The sequence below is a fragment of the Dermochelys coriacea genome, chromosome 4 (genome assembly GCF_009764565.3).
Source record: "Dermochelys coriacea isolate rDerCor1 chromosome 4, rDerCor1.pri.v4, whole genome shotgun sequence".
Classification (NCBI taxonomy): Eukaryota; Metazoa; Chordata; order Testudines; family Dermochelyidae; genus Dermochelys; species Dermochelys coriacea.
In genome coordinates this window covers 62,296,659-62,312,950 of record NC_050071.1, presented here as the reverse complement: position 1 = coordinate 62,312,950, position 16,292 = coordinate 62,296,659, and the positions used below count along the sequence as shown (strand labels likewise).

Genomic DNA, 16,292 nt, shown 5'->3' with positions numbered 1-16,292 from the left:
TTGCTCTTCCTAGAAGACTCTATGAATAATTAAGAAATACATGAATGACATCACAGGTACCAAGGAAGTGAAATCTGCTTAACTGAGTTCAGGAGGGATTTTTATTCAGACTTTAAAATTCCTTGTTTTGTGTTAATCCCTGTGTGAATTAAATGCCTAAAAACGGTTGGTAGAAAAGTTTTGTTGAATTTTTACCACCCCCAGCTCTTCAGTTAAGAGCCGAGAAGCTCTCAGTACATTTCTCTGAGTCCCTCCCAGTGGAGACTTCCACCAAACACCAAGACTTGACATTCCTAATGTGTCTATGGTTAACAATGAGCAGGAGGGAGGAAAGGGGGAAAACAGTGGAAAAACATCTTTCCCACTTTCTTCATAGTGCATTAAAAAAAAGCATAAACACTTTTTCCATTGAAGGTCATCTTCAGCAGAGCCACAGATAATATAGGTTAACCTATATTTGCTAGATTTAGGATTTAACTTCAGATGGTATTTACATTACTTTTATTAATTAAGTAAATTGCCATAAAATTTAAATTTGAACTTTACCAGATGTCAAAAAAATGGGAAGTGAGAAAAAATAATAGAAGTTACTCCATTCCAGATTCCATACAACATGGTCTAGAGTAAAGAATCAGGAACTCCTGAGTCCTAATATGAGCTCAGCTACTGGCTCACTGTGGGTACATCTACACTGCAATGAAAGACCTGTGGCACTGAGTCTCAAAGCTTGGGTGAACCGACTTGGGCTTGCAGGGCTTGGGCTGCAGGGCTAAAAATTGCAGTGTAGATGTTGAGGTTGGAGCTTGGGCTTTGAGACACATTCCCTACCCCAAAACATAGTAGTAGAAATTTTTCACTCTGCTAGGAAGCCCGTAGCAAATCAGCACAGCCCCCAAAGTAGGCTGCTCTGACTAGAGATGGGGAGAAGCCAAAATGGTTGGTGGATGCACTGATTCAGGAGAGAGACTCCAGAACAACTTGCACGTATGGCTATGTACCTCTAATGGATCCTCCGGAATCTGAACAGGTCTGGGTGGTATCCTGGGAACCTGGGGCAAAACCCTCTCTTTCTCCTACACAGAGATGGGCAAACCCCAATGGCACTTACAGTTTGAATGTGTCTGTGTCTAAAATCCTCCAAATTCTTTCCTCAGCCTCAAACCAGAGACACTATATAACCTCTCAATCCAAAAACCACAAACTGTTCCCATTGGTTGTTTTCTCTCTCAGAAGTAGCAAAACACTCTATAAAGTCATCTAGTGACATGGAGAAATACACACTAGAAATAAGCTTTCAGAGCTTTCACAGTGATTGCTGTAAAAGAACCCATAATTCTTAGTTTCTGCAAAGTCATCCAACTAATAGAGGTGACATATTTTACAGATACAAAACCAGGGAAATAACCCAACTAAAAATTGTCATAACAACTCCAGTCCATTGAAACTGCAAGAAAATATCAATATTTTAAAAATGACAAGAGGTCAAAATTAGTACAGACAGAAAGTTCAACTTTGTGAAGGCAGTAAATAGCAAGGTAGTACATAACTAAAAAAACAAACAAAAAAACACAGCAACCACCCAGCACTGTAAAATGCCCTTCTGTTTCCCTTTACCAGTGTCAGTGCTTCCTTAACACATACCAAGTATATGCGGCAACACCATATATCTGCCACCCTTACACAGTTCCACCAGTTTAAGAGATTTTATACATTCAAAAAGGGAATTACATTAAAACTGACAGAATCTTTCACACCAGTGGAAGATTTTAAATACACCTATTGTATATGCTCATTGAATTGTCATTACACATGGGACCAGCAGTAAAGTGACCAATATATTTATATTAATCTAAAGGTGATTCATAAATATGTTATTCATTATGGTAAAAATTTGCAAACTTGGGTGCCTAAAATCAGGCACCTAAATTCATATTTATGACACCAAAATACAAGTGGCCAAGATTTTTCGAAGCACTAAACAACCCTGCACCAAATGAAGTAAACAGATGCATATAAAATTTAGGTGCTTAAGTTTGAAATATGTTCTGTGGGCAACTTTCGTACATAGCTATGTCCTATGGGTCCTTTGACCCAACCCTTGTTGTGGGATTTGCAGTTGTCCTACGGCAGCACTAATAGCATCGCTGCTCTACAAAGTGCCTATCCAAAGCAGCATTTTGGCTTTGTTTCTTAGCTGGGCTTCCTGTAGAGGCTAGCTCAGTCCTGACTTGGAAGGGACTTTAATCTATCCACCCGTATTTGAGTTAAAAGTGGAGATGGAGGGAATTTCCTTACTTTGAATGGAATACATTCCTTTCTCTGGATACTACCCAACTATGTACTTACCTGGGCTAACCTGCTAGCAACATAATGATAATTTTGAAGAGCATTTTATGTGCCTTTGCAAGGCACTAGAATGCACACACACACACACACAAAATCCCAAGGGGAGACACTCAAGACCACTCATAAGGCTTCTGCAAATTCTTCATTTTGAACATTGGAGAGGAAGGAAGACAAGAATGAAGAAGTCAAAGATATCATTTGTCACAAGCTGAAACTAGTGGTATAAGCAGTCTGCAGGATTCTAAGGGCAATCTACATTAGGAGTGCTACATCAGTGTAGCCTGTCTGCTGAAGATGCTCTCTGCCAATGGGAGAACGCTCTCCCATTGGCATAAATACTTCAACTCCCCAATAGGTAGAAGCTGTGCCGGTGGGAGAGCATCTCCTGCTGACATACCGCCTGTATGGATAGTGCTTAGGTCACTGTAACTTGCGTCACTCAAGGAGGTATCTTTTTCACACCCTTGAGCAACCTAAGTTACATCAACTTAAGCAGTAAAGTAGACCTGCCCTAAGCAGAGTTGCACATTAAGAGCACGTAAGCCCAGTACTCTGGGATCTGCATTGGATTCCAGTACATTTCTGGATAAAATTGAAGATGTTGGTTTTAATCTATAAATCCCTAAGAGTTTGAGACCTCTGGCTTGTACACACAGGGAAGTTAGTGAGAAATAAGCTAGCATATGAATTTGAAGTGTGCTAGCTACTCCACATTAAACCCCCCTGTGGACGCTCTTACTGAGAACTAAGAATTCCCTTTGGTGGTTTAACTTAGCACATCTTGTGCATCGTGCATTAAGCTAATGTTCACAATGGCACTCTTAGTGCATGATAAAAATGTCCATAGTGGGAGTTAGGGGGAGTAACAAGTGCGCACTATGTACTGTGGCTTTTTCCAAGCCCCTATTTACCTGGGAGACTGCATCCCTCCCATTCTAGTTCTGCAGAACCAAAATCAGCAGAAGCACTTGAGTTGGAGTTCCTTCAATATACACAAAAGGGCACTGTTCTCAGAGTATTCTCTGATGGGGTCATTGATTGTAGCACTCTCTTCTCCACCCTTGGTCCATCAGAGCTCAGATGCACTAAACTTCTGGGCATCTATTTAATTCTCTTTTTTGTTCAGGTGGAAGTGGATGTGTTTTATAAGCAGTCCTTTATGTTACAATTTTTAAATGTAGGGGAGGATATGTTCTCAGAGCCCTGGATGGACACCTATAGTTTTTAAAGTTTGAAGTAAAATAAGTAAAATGTACTCAGGTTCCAAAATGACTAAGGTCCTCAGGGTGCCTTAGGACAGAAAGTGTCCCCTGATCAAAAGTTAGCAAGCTATTCAGTTCACTAGGTCTCACACTATTCAGAAACAATTGTGACAAAGCTCTGTCCTTGTCTCTGTGGGTCACACATTTCCTGGCTGATTTCACTAGCCTCAGAGGCTCACTGTGACCCTCCAGGTAACCCTTCTCTCTCTAGAGACAAGCACCACAGTCCATTTTCATCATAAACCAGCGAGGGAGGTGAGGAGAAATTATCCTTCCTTGCACAGTCTCTGTTGTCTCCCAGTCTCGGTGATTAAACAGGGAGCAAAGGGGGGGGGGGGAGCCCAGGTCCACTCTCTACTCCGGGCTCCAGCCCAGGGACCCAAATAGTATCAGCTATGGTAGCTGACCTTTTAGAAACATGACACGTACAATTCCCTGGGCTACTTCCCCACAGCAGCCCCCACTTCCTCAAGCTCCACTTCACCCTTACCTCAGGGCCTCCTTCCTTGTGCCTGATATAGTGTGTACTGCTCAGTCTCTCCAACAGCACAACTTCCTCCCACAGCTCCTGACATCCACACCCACCTGACTAACTGGGAGGCTTTTAACTAGTTTCAACCAATCCCTGATTGGCTTCAGGTGTCCCAATCAACCTAGCGTTCTCCCTGCCTTCTAGAAAGTTCTTAATTGGCCCCAGGTGTCTTAATTGACCTGGAGCAGCTGCCATTTGATTTATCCTGGTACTAGGGATTTGTTCAGCCTGGAGCTAATACTTTTCTTTAGCCATCTGGCCTTGACCCGTCACACAATCTATTTGCTGATAAATCATGTCACTAATATTTTGTAGCTGTATAATAATTTTATGGAGAAAGAAAAAGGTTCTATAATTTACACCATTTATATCTTGAAATGTCCTACCACGTAAAAGGATACCAGGTACCAAGGCTCTCTCGTTTAAATTAACTAAATGGTAAGATTGATATTCTGGTCTCAGAGCTGAGATATCATAGTGCAGCCAGCAGATGTCAACCTGGATTCTGTCTTGCCTTACAATTTCTGCAACCCCGTTAAAATCAATGGGGTTTCATGAGGCCTAAGTCAAGGATATCTCCCAGTTGATACAGCCGTCATATTATTAGTACAGTTTACCATTATATTTTGATTTTAAATTTAAAAGGCAAAATAAAGCAGATCTATAATAAATACTCACCTTTTCAGAATGCTTTCCGCAGTTTGTCTTCCCTTTTCCACTGCCTTTGGCCCTACCACTGGGCAGACAGCTGTAGCTCTAAAACCATCCTGGTAAGTGGCATTTACCTAGTAATTAAAGATTATAAAATGAATTGAGGGATTTCTCATAGTTTACTGTAAAAGGTATTTTTTTCACTAGATATTTTTTCTTCCTGCATTTTCCTCCACCCTTCAAACACTTCTAGTCTATTATCATGCCTCTCCACTCACCAAAGCTATACATATTTAGATCTTTCCTCATAGGTCATGCAATAAAGTCTAAGTTTTCGTTTTGGTTTAGTTTTTTGGGGGGAGGAGTATGTAAGCAAGAAATTTGTCCTTCCATTATAATGGTATCTGAGATTCTGAGTAAACAAAATGTTCTACAAAACTAATATATAAATATATAAACAAGTCTTATTAATGTCATATTGATTTTTCAGAACAAAAATTAAGCAAGGCCTCCCATTTTAAATATTTATCATTTTAATTACAGTATATATTCTAAAAACATCTCTGAACAAGTATATTTTAAATGGCCTATTGACTTATTTACAATTAATTTTATTAATATTTTAATGTCCTGTAATACATGAAAAAGAAAGTGAATACTTTAATCAATTTTTCTTTATATAAAATATTTTTATCTATATTATTTGCTGATTCATTCAAATGCTCATTCATTAAATGATTCTGACACTATCCTTACGTGAAATGTAATGCTTTTTTTAATCCAGTGTCATTTATAGAATATATTTATTCTTTTTAAAATGATCTTTTTTTAAATCAAAAACAGGCAATGATTAGTCTGCAACGAAGTATACTTGCTACTGAAATCTGATTCTGGAAAACAAAGCAATAAGAGTTCTATCAGTGAACAATCAGAAATCCTCTTAATTATTTATTTTTAAAGGTATTTTTAAAGTTCAAAAACAACTGAAACTCCTCCCCCCCCAAAACTTGAGGAAAAATTTTGCTCCCAGACACAGACCATATAGAATGAGGTTTTTTTTATTCTAACATTATATACTAGAAATCTTGATCTAAAACCCAAAAGATTGAAAAATATATAAAGGGCAGACCAGTTAATTTTGTACAGAAGGTGGAAACTATGTTTATCAAAAATGAAGACATCATTAATAAGGTGAATGTTATGGCAAATCCAGTTATAGATTATGTAGTCAGTACTGTGACAGTTAAGGACAAAATATATTCCTTTATAACACAGACATAAAGAGGATTATTAGAAAAATAATGCATGAGTGGAAAACTTAAGGATTGTTTGAGCACCTGAGAAAAATGAAATAGGAGCTATTCATTTATCTGAAAAAGAGTTAGTAATATACTCCAATCCAATGATTTTAGAGATTACTTTGGCTTCTGCACCGAGATCTTCTATGTCCAAAGCCATACCTCCATCTTCTTTGAAAACAATACTGCTTAATTTTTAAAATATTAAATAAACTTTATAAAGTGGTCATTTAAACACTACCTTTAGATATTTTTATTATATACAAAAAATAAAAAAACCTTTCAAACTGGTAGAAATATTTTAAATGTAATCACTGGACTTTTAAAAAAGGTACGTCTGAGCTATAGTTTAATCGCACAAACAATAGTGTCAGCGTATTTACAAATTATACACCTTCTCTAAAAGAAGAATTTCAAAGTTTTAAATAGATCCAGTCAAATCAACTCTGCTTTGTTATCTCACTATTAAGAGCAGTTTTAATTTCTGGATCCAATCTTGTTCCCAAGGAAAGTCAGTTGAAGTTTCACTATTCGGTTAAATGGGATTAGGCTTGCCCTAGTTGTACTTTCATGCAATTGCTTAAATTAGTTCCCTGCAGGGGTAAAGACTATAACAACACATAATTTAAAAAAAGCTTTGCACGTACATAGCATCTTCCAATAGGGAGATATCAAAAGACTTTACAAACATTAATTCATTAATCTTTCATAGCCCCTTTATCTGACTAAAGAATTATCTTGATATGAGTGATTATGTAGTGTTTTGTCTCTGAGAATCATGTGCTTATTATGACAGGTTTCAGAGTAGCAGCCGTGTTAGTCTGTATTCGCAAAAAGACAAGGAGTACTTGTGGCACCTTAGAGACTAACAGATTTATTTGAGCATAAGCAATGCATCTGATGAAATGAGCTGTAGCTCACGAAAGCTTATGCTCAAATAAATTTGTTAGTCTCTAGGGTGCCACAAGTACTCCTTTTATATGTGCTTATTATGTTTCACATTGAAGCAAGACAAGATTTGAGCGCTAACCCAGGGCGGATTTACCATTAAAACCAGGGTGCCCTGGCACGGGGCCCCCCAACAAGAGGGGCACCAGGGCCGGGCACTCAGGCAGCTCAGCACCAGCTTGCCCCCCGCGAGGGGGCTGCTCGATGGGGTGGGACTGCGGGGAGGCAGGGGAGCAGGCGGGAGGTGCGGGTGGCCGGAGTGCCACAAACGCGGGCTGGAGGATTCAGGAGAGGCACAGAGTGACTGCGCAGCCAGCCAGAGTGAAGCAGCGCTTTGAAGGGAAAACAGCTGCTTCTCTCCTGCCACGCGGCTGCCTCCTGATTCCTCCGGCCCATGCTCGCAGGCCGGATTCAGAAAGGGGGTGGGGCTTTAGGGGCTGCAGCCCAGGGCCCCCTTAGCCCAGGGCACTCCCTGGGCTCCAGCCCCTAAAGCCCCTGCATTCTCGCCCTGCTTGGCGGGGGGGGGGGCAGTAGCTCAGAGAATCACGGCCAATGGGAGCTGTGGCGGGTGCACGGAGCCACCTGCAGCCCCCGCGCCAAACAGGAGCCGCACCAGGTACATGCTTCGCACCCCAACCCCCTGCCTACCCCAGCCCTGAGCCCCCTCTCGCACCCTAACTCTCACACAGATCCTACACCCCCAGCCCACTCCCGCACCCTAAGACCCAACCCGCACCCCCAGCCCTGAGCCCCCTCTTACCCTAATTCCCTCCCAGACCCCACACCCCAGTCCTGAGCCCCTTCCCGCACTCTAACTTCCTCCCAGACCCTGCACCCCCAGCCCTGAGTCCAAAGAGGAGAACAGAGAAAAAAGAATGAAGAACGGGGTGGTGGAGATAAAAGAATAAAAATGAAGCTGAGCACAGGGCCCCTCTAACTCTAAATCTGCCACTGGTGCCAATTTACAAATAAAGACAACTATAATTAAAACAGGGTGGATAAAAAACAATGCTTTTTTTAAAAAAGCAAAAAAAATATGATTTTTTAAATTTAAATTGGATTTTTTTTGATAGGTTTTTTCCTCAAAAAGCAATTTATCTAAAGATAGTTTTAATTAAGATATCTTTGAGCTATAATGTATCTCATCATGGAATAGGGATTATAAATTCTAATTCTATACTACGAGTCAATATATTCATGTAATGTTTAAGAAAAGTTTTGTAAATGAGTTCCAATAGTCCATGGATTAGGGACCCAATCTTATGGGGTACCAGGGGCTTCTGTATAGATTATTTAGGCTAATCTTTCTATCTACCCAGTGGGATTCAGTGCTCAGTCTAGAAGATACCCATCAGAGATGCTTAGTTTTGCAGTTCTCAAACTGTGGATTTGTGTCTCCAGAGATAACATGCTTGTTAACAGCAAAAATGGTTTTAAATAAATAATATATAGAGGTGAGAAATAACAGACCTCAACCCTATTGTCCCTCTGCACATTTGTGTACACAGAGTCAATCCCTTACCTCTCTCTAAAAGTGCAAAGTTTCAAAAAGTTCAATAAATAGAAGATTGTTAGGGGCAGAATAGATCTGGACAAGGAGAAGAAGTCTGGAGATAAATGTGAGAAGGGAGGGACAGGGAGTAGAAACAAAAAAGTGAAATTGTTTGAGCAGCATATTCCAGGAGTCTTGAGGTCTTTCTGTGTGTAGCCTTTATTGATTTGAGATCTACCATACCATTCTCTCAGAAGGGAAAACCTATAATAACCACAGGCTATTATAAAAGAGATCCAGTTTGGGAATATTTTAATGAAGTTCCTCAACTTGTGGGTAAGACAGACATATGTGCAAAATGCAAACAGTGCAACAAAGAAATGCAAGGCCTGGTTGCCCGAATGAAACATCATCATGAGAAGTGTTCCTTCTCAGGAGGAAGCTGCGCTGAAGATAATGAAAGGAACGTATCTGAACATGCAGGATCTTCAGGTTGGTAAACTTTTTTATTTCATACTTCTTTCTTAAGGGCTGCTTGCCTTCCTTCTGGACTATTCTTGAATTCTCATGTTTGAGCAAAAAATATAGTTGGTCATAGACAATGCTGCAAATGTATCCAAAATGAGAAGAAATTATTTAGAAGAGAGTCCCAAACTAATAACGTACGGTTGCAGTGCTCAATTGACGCACCTCCTAGCCAAAGACTTCAGTGTTCCAGAAATAAAGGCTAATGTTGTTGAAATTGCAAAATACTTCTGTAACAACCAATCTACAGCAGCTGCTCTGAAAAAAGTGGGAGGAACCAAGCTAACTCTCCCACAAGACGTGCGATGGAACTCAGTAGTGGACTGTTTTGTGCATTATATCAAGAACTGGCCTAATGTTATGACTGTTTGTGAACAAAATCGTGAACAAAATAGATGGCACTGTCATAGCCAAAATCCTCAACATTGGGCTTAAGAGAAATACTGAATACATGCCTAGTACCCTGAAGCCTATTTCTGTAGCCTTGAACAAAATGCAGGGAAATAGCTGTTTTATTGCTGACGCTGTTGAAATCTGGAAGGAACTGAGTGAGATCTTAAAAAGAGAAATATGCAACGACAGAGTTAAATTACTAGCATTAAAAAAACAAATGGGACAAGCACTATCTCCAGCTCATTTTCTTGCAAATATTCTCAATATTCGGTACTACAGTCAAACCTTAAGTGCTGAAGAAGAGCAGTTGGCTATGACATGGACATCCAGTCATCATCCCTCTGTAATGTAACCCAACTATAATAAACTTTAGAGCTAAGGGTGAACCATTCAAGAAATGTATGTTTGCTGATGATGTTTTAAAGAAAGTCACACCAGTGAACTGGTGGAAGTCACTTAAGCACTTGGATTCAGAGACTGTTGAAGTGATAATCTCACTTTTAACAGCAGTGACTTCCTCTGCCGGTGTAGAAAGGATATTTTCTTCCTTTAGACTAATTCATTCCAAATTAAGAAATCGTTTGGGACCTGAGAAAGCAGGAAAGCTTGTTTTTCTTTTCCAGATTATGAACAAACAGGAAAATGAAGGTGAAGACAACTGAGTTAGCTGCAGAAGCCAATATTTCAACTTTATCATGTTGACCTGGCTGAGAGTCGTTTTGTTTTTTTTAAATATTTTATTTAACTAATTTAGTTAACAATTTAAACAAAAACAAACCTGATTTTAAAAAACTTGAATGTTTAACTAAATTCAAAAATTCATATGCTTGTTTTGTTAAAATATTAACATTGTTGTTTTAGTTAAACAAAACAATTTAAATGTGTGTCTGGTGATGTTCTCCTCCTAATACAGCATGGCAAGAAAATCCTCGAAATATTAATGATAGTTCACCTCCCAGTGACTTCATAAATATCTGCTTCAATTACCTTTGGTAAATTAAATAACCAAACAATCATTTATTTTCTGATATAGCTGTAGAACTAATTTGAAAAGTTTTCAAAATAAATCACTTTAAAAATGTATAGTGTGTACTTTCTAAAAATGAAACCTACATCTATATCTGAGTTGTGAAAAATATGTATTAAGGTTGTAACAATCAACAAGAATGCTCTTTTAATGTAGAAATCCATTATTAAATCAAGTCTTCCTGACTAGTGATTTAAATCAATTTGATTTAAATCAAATCCATCCTGAATTAAAATATAATTTTGTGATTGAAAGCAGAATTTTATAATTAAAGCATCATCTCAGTTTTAATTACTATGGTGTACTGTGGACTTCCCCAAAAGACTTATAACATAACCTCAATTTTGTATATAGCAATTTCACTTATGTGTGTTAATATACTAAGTGTGGAAAAATAAGGGTTTCACCTGGTAGTAGTTTTGCCTTTTTCTCCAAAATACCAACATTTCATTAATCAAGAGCATTTCATTCTATATAATTATCAAAGCAATAAGAAAAGAACCTTATAAAATGTTGAAGGCGGTGATCCTTTTGCTCCATGAATTTTCACTGCTCCACCTTCAGTACCTACAATGGTTAAAAACATCTATTTTAATGACTTCAATATAATTTGTGAGAAAGTACTATCAATTCATCTTATGTGACACTATACAAAACAAAAATGTTACGGATACTCCTATCATCAAGATCCATGCAAAAGAGACAGTCTTCTATTGAACAGCCACATCTGTATTAGCAACTCAAGTATCAAATCTATGGAGTATAAATCCATGGATTTATCTTCAGTTTGCCTTTTAACTTAACTGTTGAAATATTTATTCACAGAGTATTTGAATGTGTAACACATGACATGGCCTTAGGACTCAACTGTTGTCTTCTGCTCAATTGCCAGTGATGACACACACATCTATAATTCTCAGCAAATTCAAGGATTTAAGCATTTTTTTTTAAATTCATAAACTTTTGACACTGAACAGTATATTAAGGTGAAATTCTTGGATCTTTGGGATTGTGATCCGATTTACCCCCCCCCCCCCCGACTGAGGAGGCCTTCACAGAAAGGGAATTGGAAAGAGAGCAGCTGGTGGCAATGTACCACACCATTGACTGCAGTTGGCTGGAGTGGGCTGGGCTGCCTCACATGGGAAAATTAAGGAATTCACATTTGGAGAAACACAAGAGTCTGTCCGGAGAAACATGGTAAAAAAAAATGTGTCCTGGCTGGCAAAAGTTGTATAGATCTAGGCCCTATATAGCCTTAATCTTTTTGTTGATAAAAGTAACAAGATAATCTAGAGAACATTTCAGGGCAAATAACGTTCTTGACAGTGCACATCATAACACAAGCGAGGAGTCAGTCAAAGCACTGCTTGTCTAGTTTTAGGGCTTGATCCTGTACCCACTGAAGTCAACAGCATTGTTCCCATTGACTTCAGTAATGCAGGATCAGGGTCTTACTCAAAAATAGTATGTATAAACCCACCTACATCTAAATAAGATGCAGTTTATCTCTTACAAATCTATGCCTGAGAGCATTTAGCAAAATATGAAAGCCATCATACAAATACTCTGAACTTCATGGAGACCAAAAATAAAGAGAACTTCTTCAGATATTTTCTGAAGAATGAAATTTTACAATAATCTTAAATATCACTGTCAAAACTACAACAGCAAGGTTCATTTAGTGTTAATTTAAATTGCCCTTCTGCTATTATAGAATAATGTCTGAACAATCAAATGGAAGATTTGCAGGATTTTTACACGAGGTGAAAAAGAAATGCATGACATCCATCAACAAAAGGAAAACAGAAAGAAAACCTCTTTGTTCAAACGCGTATTGTAACTAATCCTGCAGTACAACAAAATCAGCAATGTGAACATCAAAAATAGATAGCCTGCCCTGTTCTTTCTGGTGTACATGTCAAAGCACTTAAAACTAAAAGTATTTAAGAAATCTGTCTATCTTCCATCTGTTATATTTCTAAGAGGAGGACTAACTGAAAGTTCATGTGAAAGTTCATTTTAAGTTCAAACGTGTCATATCGGGTCATTTACAAGTTAAAAGTTCATTGGAAGGTTAAGGTTCTATTTTTTAAAAAGACTAGTGGCTAAAAGCAACAAGCTGGCCTTATCAGACTATTTGTCATTTGATTATGTTGCATGAGCAGAAGGTTCACTGTACAATTTTAAGATAGAAATGTTTTGCTTAAAAATAAGGCTAATATGAAAGCTTAGGAGTTTATCCTAATGAGTTTTAAGTTTGAATTTTAATTGTTTTGGGGTTTAAAAGGGAACTAGATTTCCATTTGGATAAGATCCATAAAAAGCAAATTCCTTTTCACACTGGTTTGTCTATAAAACATGGGACTAAGAACTAAGAGATGTCAAGTTACTCTAAAGAGCAGTTTAGCAAGGTGGCTTGTCTACACTACTGATGTTGAAGTCTAGTTTTCAAATTTAGGCCTGAAATTAAAGTATTTTGGAGGGTAGCGTGGTGGGATTCTGTAATAGCTGTTCTCTAGCTATGAAATCTTACCCTTTTTAAGGTGACACAGTCAAGTGGCTAAAAACAAAGGTTTATCATGGGCTGTCTTAAGCAGAGTGGCTGCCCATTGCTGAGAGGGAGAGAAAGAGAGAGAGAATGAATGTGTGTGTGGGAGTGAGAGAGAAGTGAGGGGGCTGCATCAGTAACTAGTAAAAAAAAAAAAAAAAAAAGAGGAGAGTGAGCTGGATTAAATATAGTTAAGTCTAATAGAGATAGGGAGTACTTCCTGAAAGTCACAGCAAAAATATTTTCAAGTGCTACAGAAATACATGATTTATTAGACTTGGTAATTATTATATATGTATTTTAATAAAGAAAAAAATTAGGTTACTCAAAAATCTGCTGAATGAGTCACAGCTAATCTAAATTTCCAAAGAATGGCACAAAACAATCTAGATATCCTTGTGAGAGAGCCCATCTTAATATCATGCTTCAAAAGAACAGACTTTACTAAAGTTATGTGGAAAACATGGAAACTACAGTAACTACTTTAGTCTGCCAACATAACTTACTGAATAGATTTCCTCAATATAAGGGTTCTCTGCCTGCAACAGCCACTAACCTGTAATTTCAGTAATGGAAACTTGAGAAAAGTCACATGTGACATCTGGCAAGAGATAATGCTGAGGGTTGCCAATTTCATACACCAACTGTTCAGCCACTGTGCCAAAAGAGATTAGGCCTCCTGTGTCAGGTGGTTTGGATAGAGTAAACTGTCCATCAGAAGAACATTCTACAATGGGAAACCCCATGTTATGCCTAAAGAGTTAAAAATATTGAAAATATTAAGAGTTCAGAATAAAAGAAAAAATATTAATTACTTCATAAGTAATTAACACATACAAACATTTTTATAGATGCAACTATATTAAATATTAACCAATAAGATACAGCACAGAACCTTTATAGACACAAACTCAAGAAAATACTGAATAAACTGTCAAGACAATCAACTAACTGTATTACCTGAGATAAGACAGATAAGACCATACACTTACATAAATTATGTTGCCCAGTAGTAAAATGTAGAAGTAACCATAGACAGAACCCCGAAGACACCAACAATGGCTAAAAGAGGGGTGAAGGAGCTGCCATAGACTATGACACTAAAGCAGTGATTGAAGAGGTGGGAAGAGAATCAGAGGAGTAAAGACTCATGAAAACCCAAGGAAGAGGTAGAACACAGAAAGAAGGTTGTGACCAACAGTTGTGAAAGTAGACAGGCATATACAGGAAATCAGAATCAAAAACCGGCCATACAACTTGGCCATGAGGTCACTGGCAATTTATTAGAGCAGGAAAAGTGGAATGGAGGGTGGAGAAAACAGAGGACCTAGGAGTGTATTAGAGGAGCAGTCAAAACAGCAGAAGCAGACTGGGTTCAAGGATCTTTGAGGCAAAGGGATATAAGGAGATTGATTAATTACATCTTTTTAAGATACTTTTGTGGCCTTTGTAATAAATAATAAATGGAAAATCAGCATCAGAAAACTGGAAGTATTTAAAGACACAAATAAATCATAATTCAGTACAGTAAAATAATAAACCCAGATGGGTAAGAGAAAACAGTGAGGCAAAATAAGGAGAAGAGCAGTATGACAGAGAGAGAAATAGAAGGTTTTCATAAAAAAAACAATGCAATTGCACAGAAAAAATGATAAACAAGCAGTAATAAATACAGTTCCAACATTGCTAAAATGTGACAGGTTTCAGAGTAGCAGCCGTGTTAGTCTGTATTCGCAAAAAGAAAAGGAGTACTTGTGGCACCTTAGAGACTAACAAATTTATTTGAGCAGATGAAGTGAGCTGTAGCTCACAAAAGATTATGCTCAAATAAATTTGTTAGTCTCTAAGGTGCCACAAGTACTCCTTTTCTTTTTGCTAAAATGTGGTTGACTCTTCATTGGCATCTGAACGAATTCTTGAATACAGTAGAATCTCAGAGTTATGAACACCTAAGGAATGGAGGCGGTTTGTAACTCTAAAATATTTGAAACTTTGAACAAAACGTTATGGTTATACATTTAAAAGTTTACAACTGAACCTTGACTCAATACAGCTTTGAAACTGTACTATGCAGAAGAAAAATGCTGCTTTTAACCATCTTAATTTAAATGGAACAAGCACAGAAAGTTTCCTTGTCAAATTTTTTTTTTAAACTTTCCCTGTTTTTGTTTTTTAAAGTAATTTACGTTTAACACAGTACTGTACTATATTTGCTTTTTTTTTTTTTTTTGGTCTCTGCTGCTGCCTGACTGAATACTTCCAGTTCCAAATGAGGTGTGTGGTTGGTCAGTTCGTAACTCAGGTGTTGTTAACTCTGAGGTTCTAAGGAAGTTGCTTTCCCAGTTTTAAGGCTTTTCTTCCTGTTTCAAAGAACTCCTCTGAGCAGAAGCAATGATCAAAAAAGACACTTAAAACAAAACTAAAATTGTATAGCTTCTAAAGAGGCCACCTTGCTCGACTCTTCTCATAAGGTGGAGATCTGTCCGAGAAAAACTTTCCAGAGACAGGAGAAGAACAAATGGTGCAATAAGAGTAGCTAAGGAGCTATGCAGTCCCCCAAAGCATCTCTCTGAGGGCTTGCTTTTGATAGAGGCTGAGCATCACAATTCTCATTGAAATCAGTGATCATCAGGCTCTAAATGCATACTTAAAATTCTTTTGCTTTTGGAACAGACCTCCTGAACTAATTATGTTCTTGTTCTAATACAGGCAGTGTACTCTACACGTAACTAAATTGGTTATAGAAAAGTTTGTGCATCTAAGTCTGGAGAACAGATATACATGAAGTTTTAAGGGAAATAAGCAAAGAAACCAGTGAACTCTTAGCCCTGGTCTACACTATGAGTTTAGGTCGAATTTAGCAGCATTAGAGCGATTTAACTCTGCACCCGTCCACACAACGAAGCCATTTTTGTCGACATAAAGGGCTCTTAAAATCAATTTCTGTACTCCTCCCCGACAAGGGGATTAGCACTGAAATAGACATCGCCAGGTCAAATTTGGGGTAGTGTGGACACAATTCAAACGTATTGGCCTCCAGGAGCTATCCCAGAGTGCTCCATTGTGACCACTCTGGACAGCACTTTCAACTCAGATGCACTAGCCAGGTACACAGGAAAAGCCCCAGGAACTTTTGAATTTCATTTCCTGTTTGGCCAGCATGGCAAGCTCATCAGCACAGGAGACCATGCAGTCCCAGAATCACAAAAGAGCTCCAGCATGGACTGAACGGGAGGTACTGGATCTGATCACTGTATGGGGAGACGA

The 16,292-nt window shown here is 38.2% G+C and overlaps 1 protein-coding gene across 4 annotated transcripts in view; it reads right to left on the bottom strand.

Annotated features, from left to right (window-relative positions):
• LOC119854323 overlaps window positions 1-16,292 on the bottom strand; it is a 109,610-nt gene that overhangs the window by 66,952 nt on the left and 26,366 nt on the right. For all 4 annotated transcript variants that reach the window (XR_006280768.1, XR_006280769.1, XM_043513188.1 and 1 more), the window contains 3 exons: window positions 13,582-13,778; window positions 10,977-11,041; window positions 4,819-4,925 (listed from right to left, as the gene is read on the bottom strand). Coding sequence is in view for 2 of the 4 variants with exons in the window: in XM_043513188.1 (XP_043369123.1) it covers window positions 4,819-4,925; window positions 10,977-11,041; window positions 13,582-13,778 (369 nt within the window). In the remaining 2 variants the exon portion in view is untranslated. The remainder of the gene's footprint in view (window positions 1-4,818; window positions 4,926-10,976; window positions 11,042-13,581; window positions 13,779-16,292) is intronic.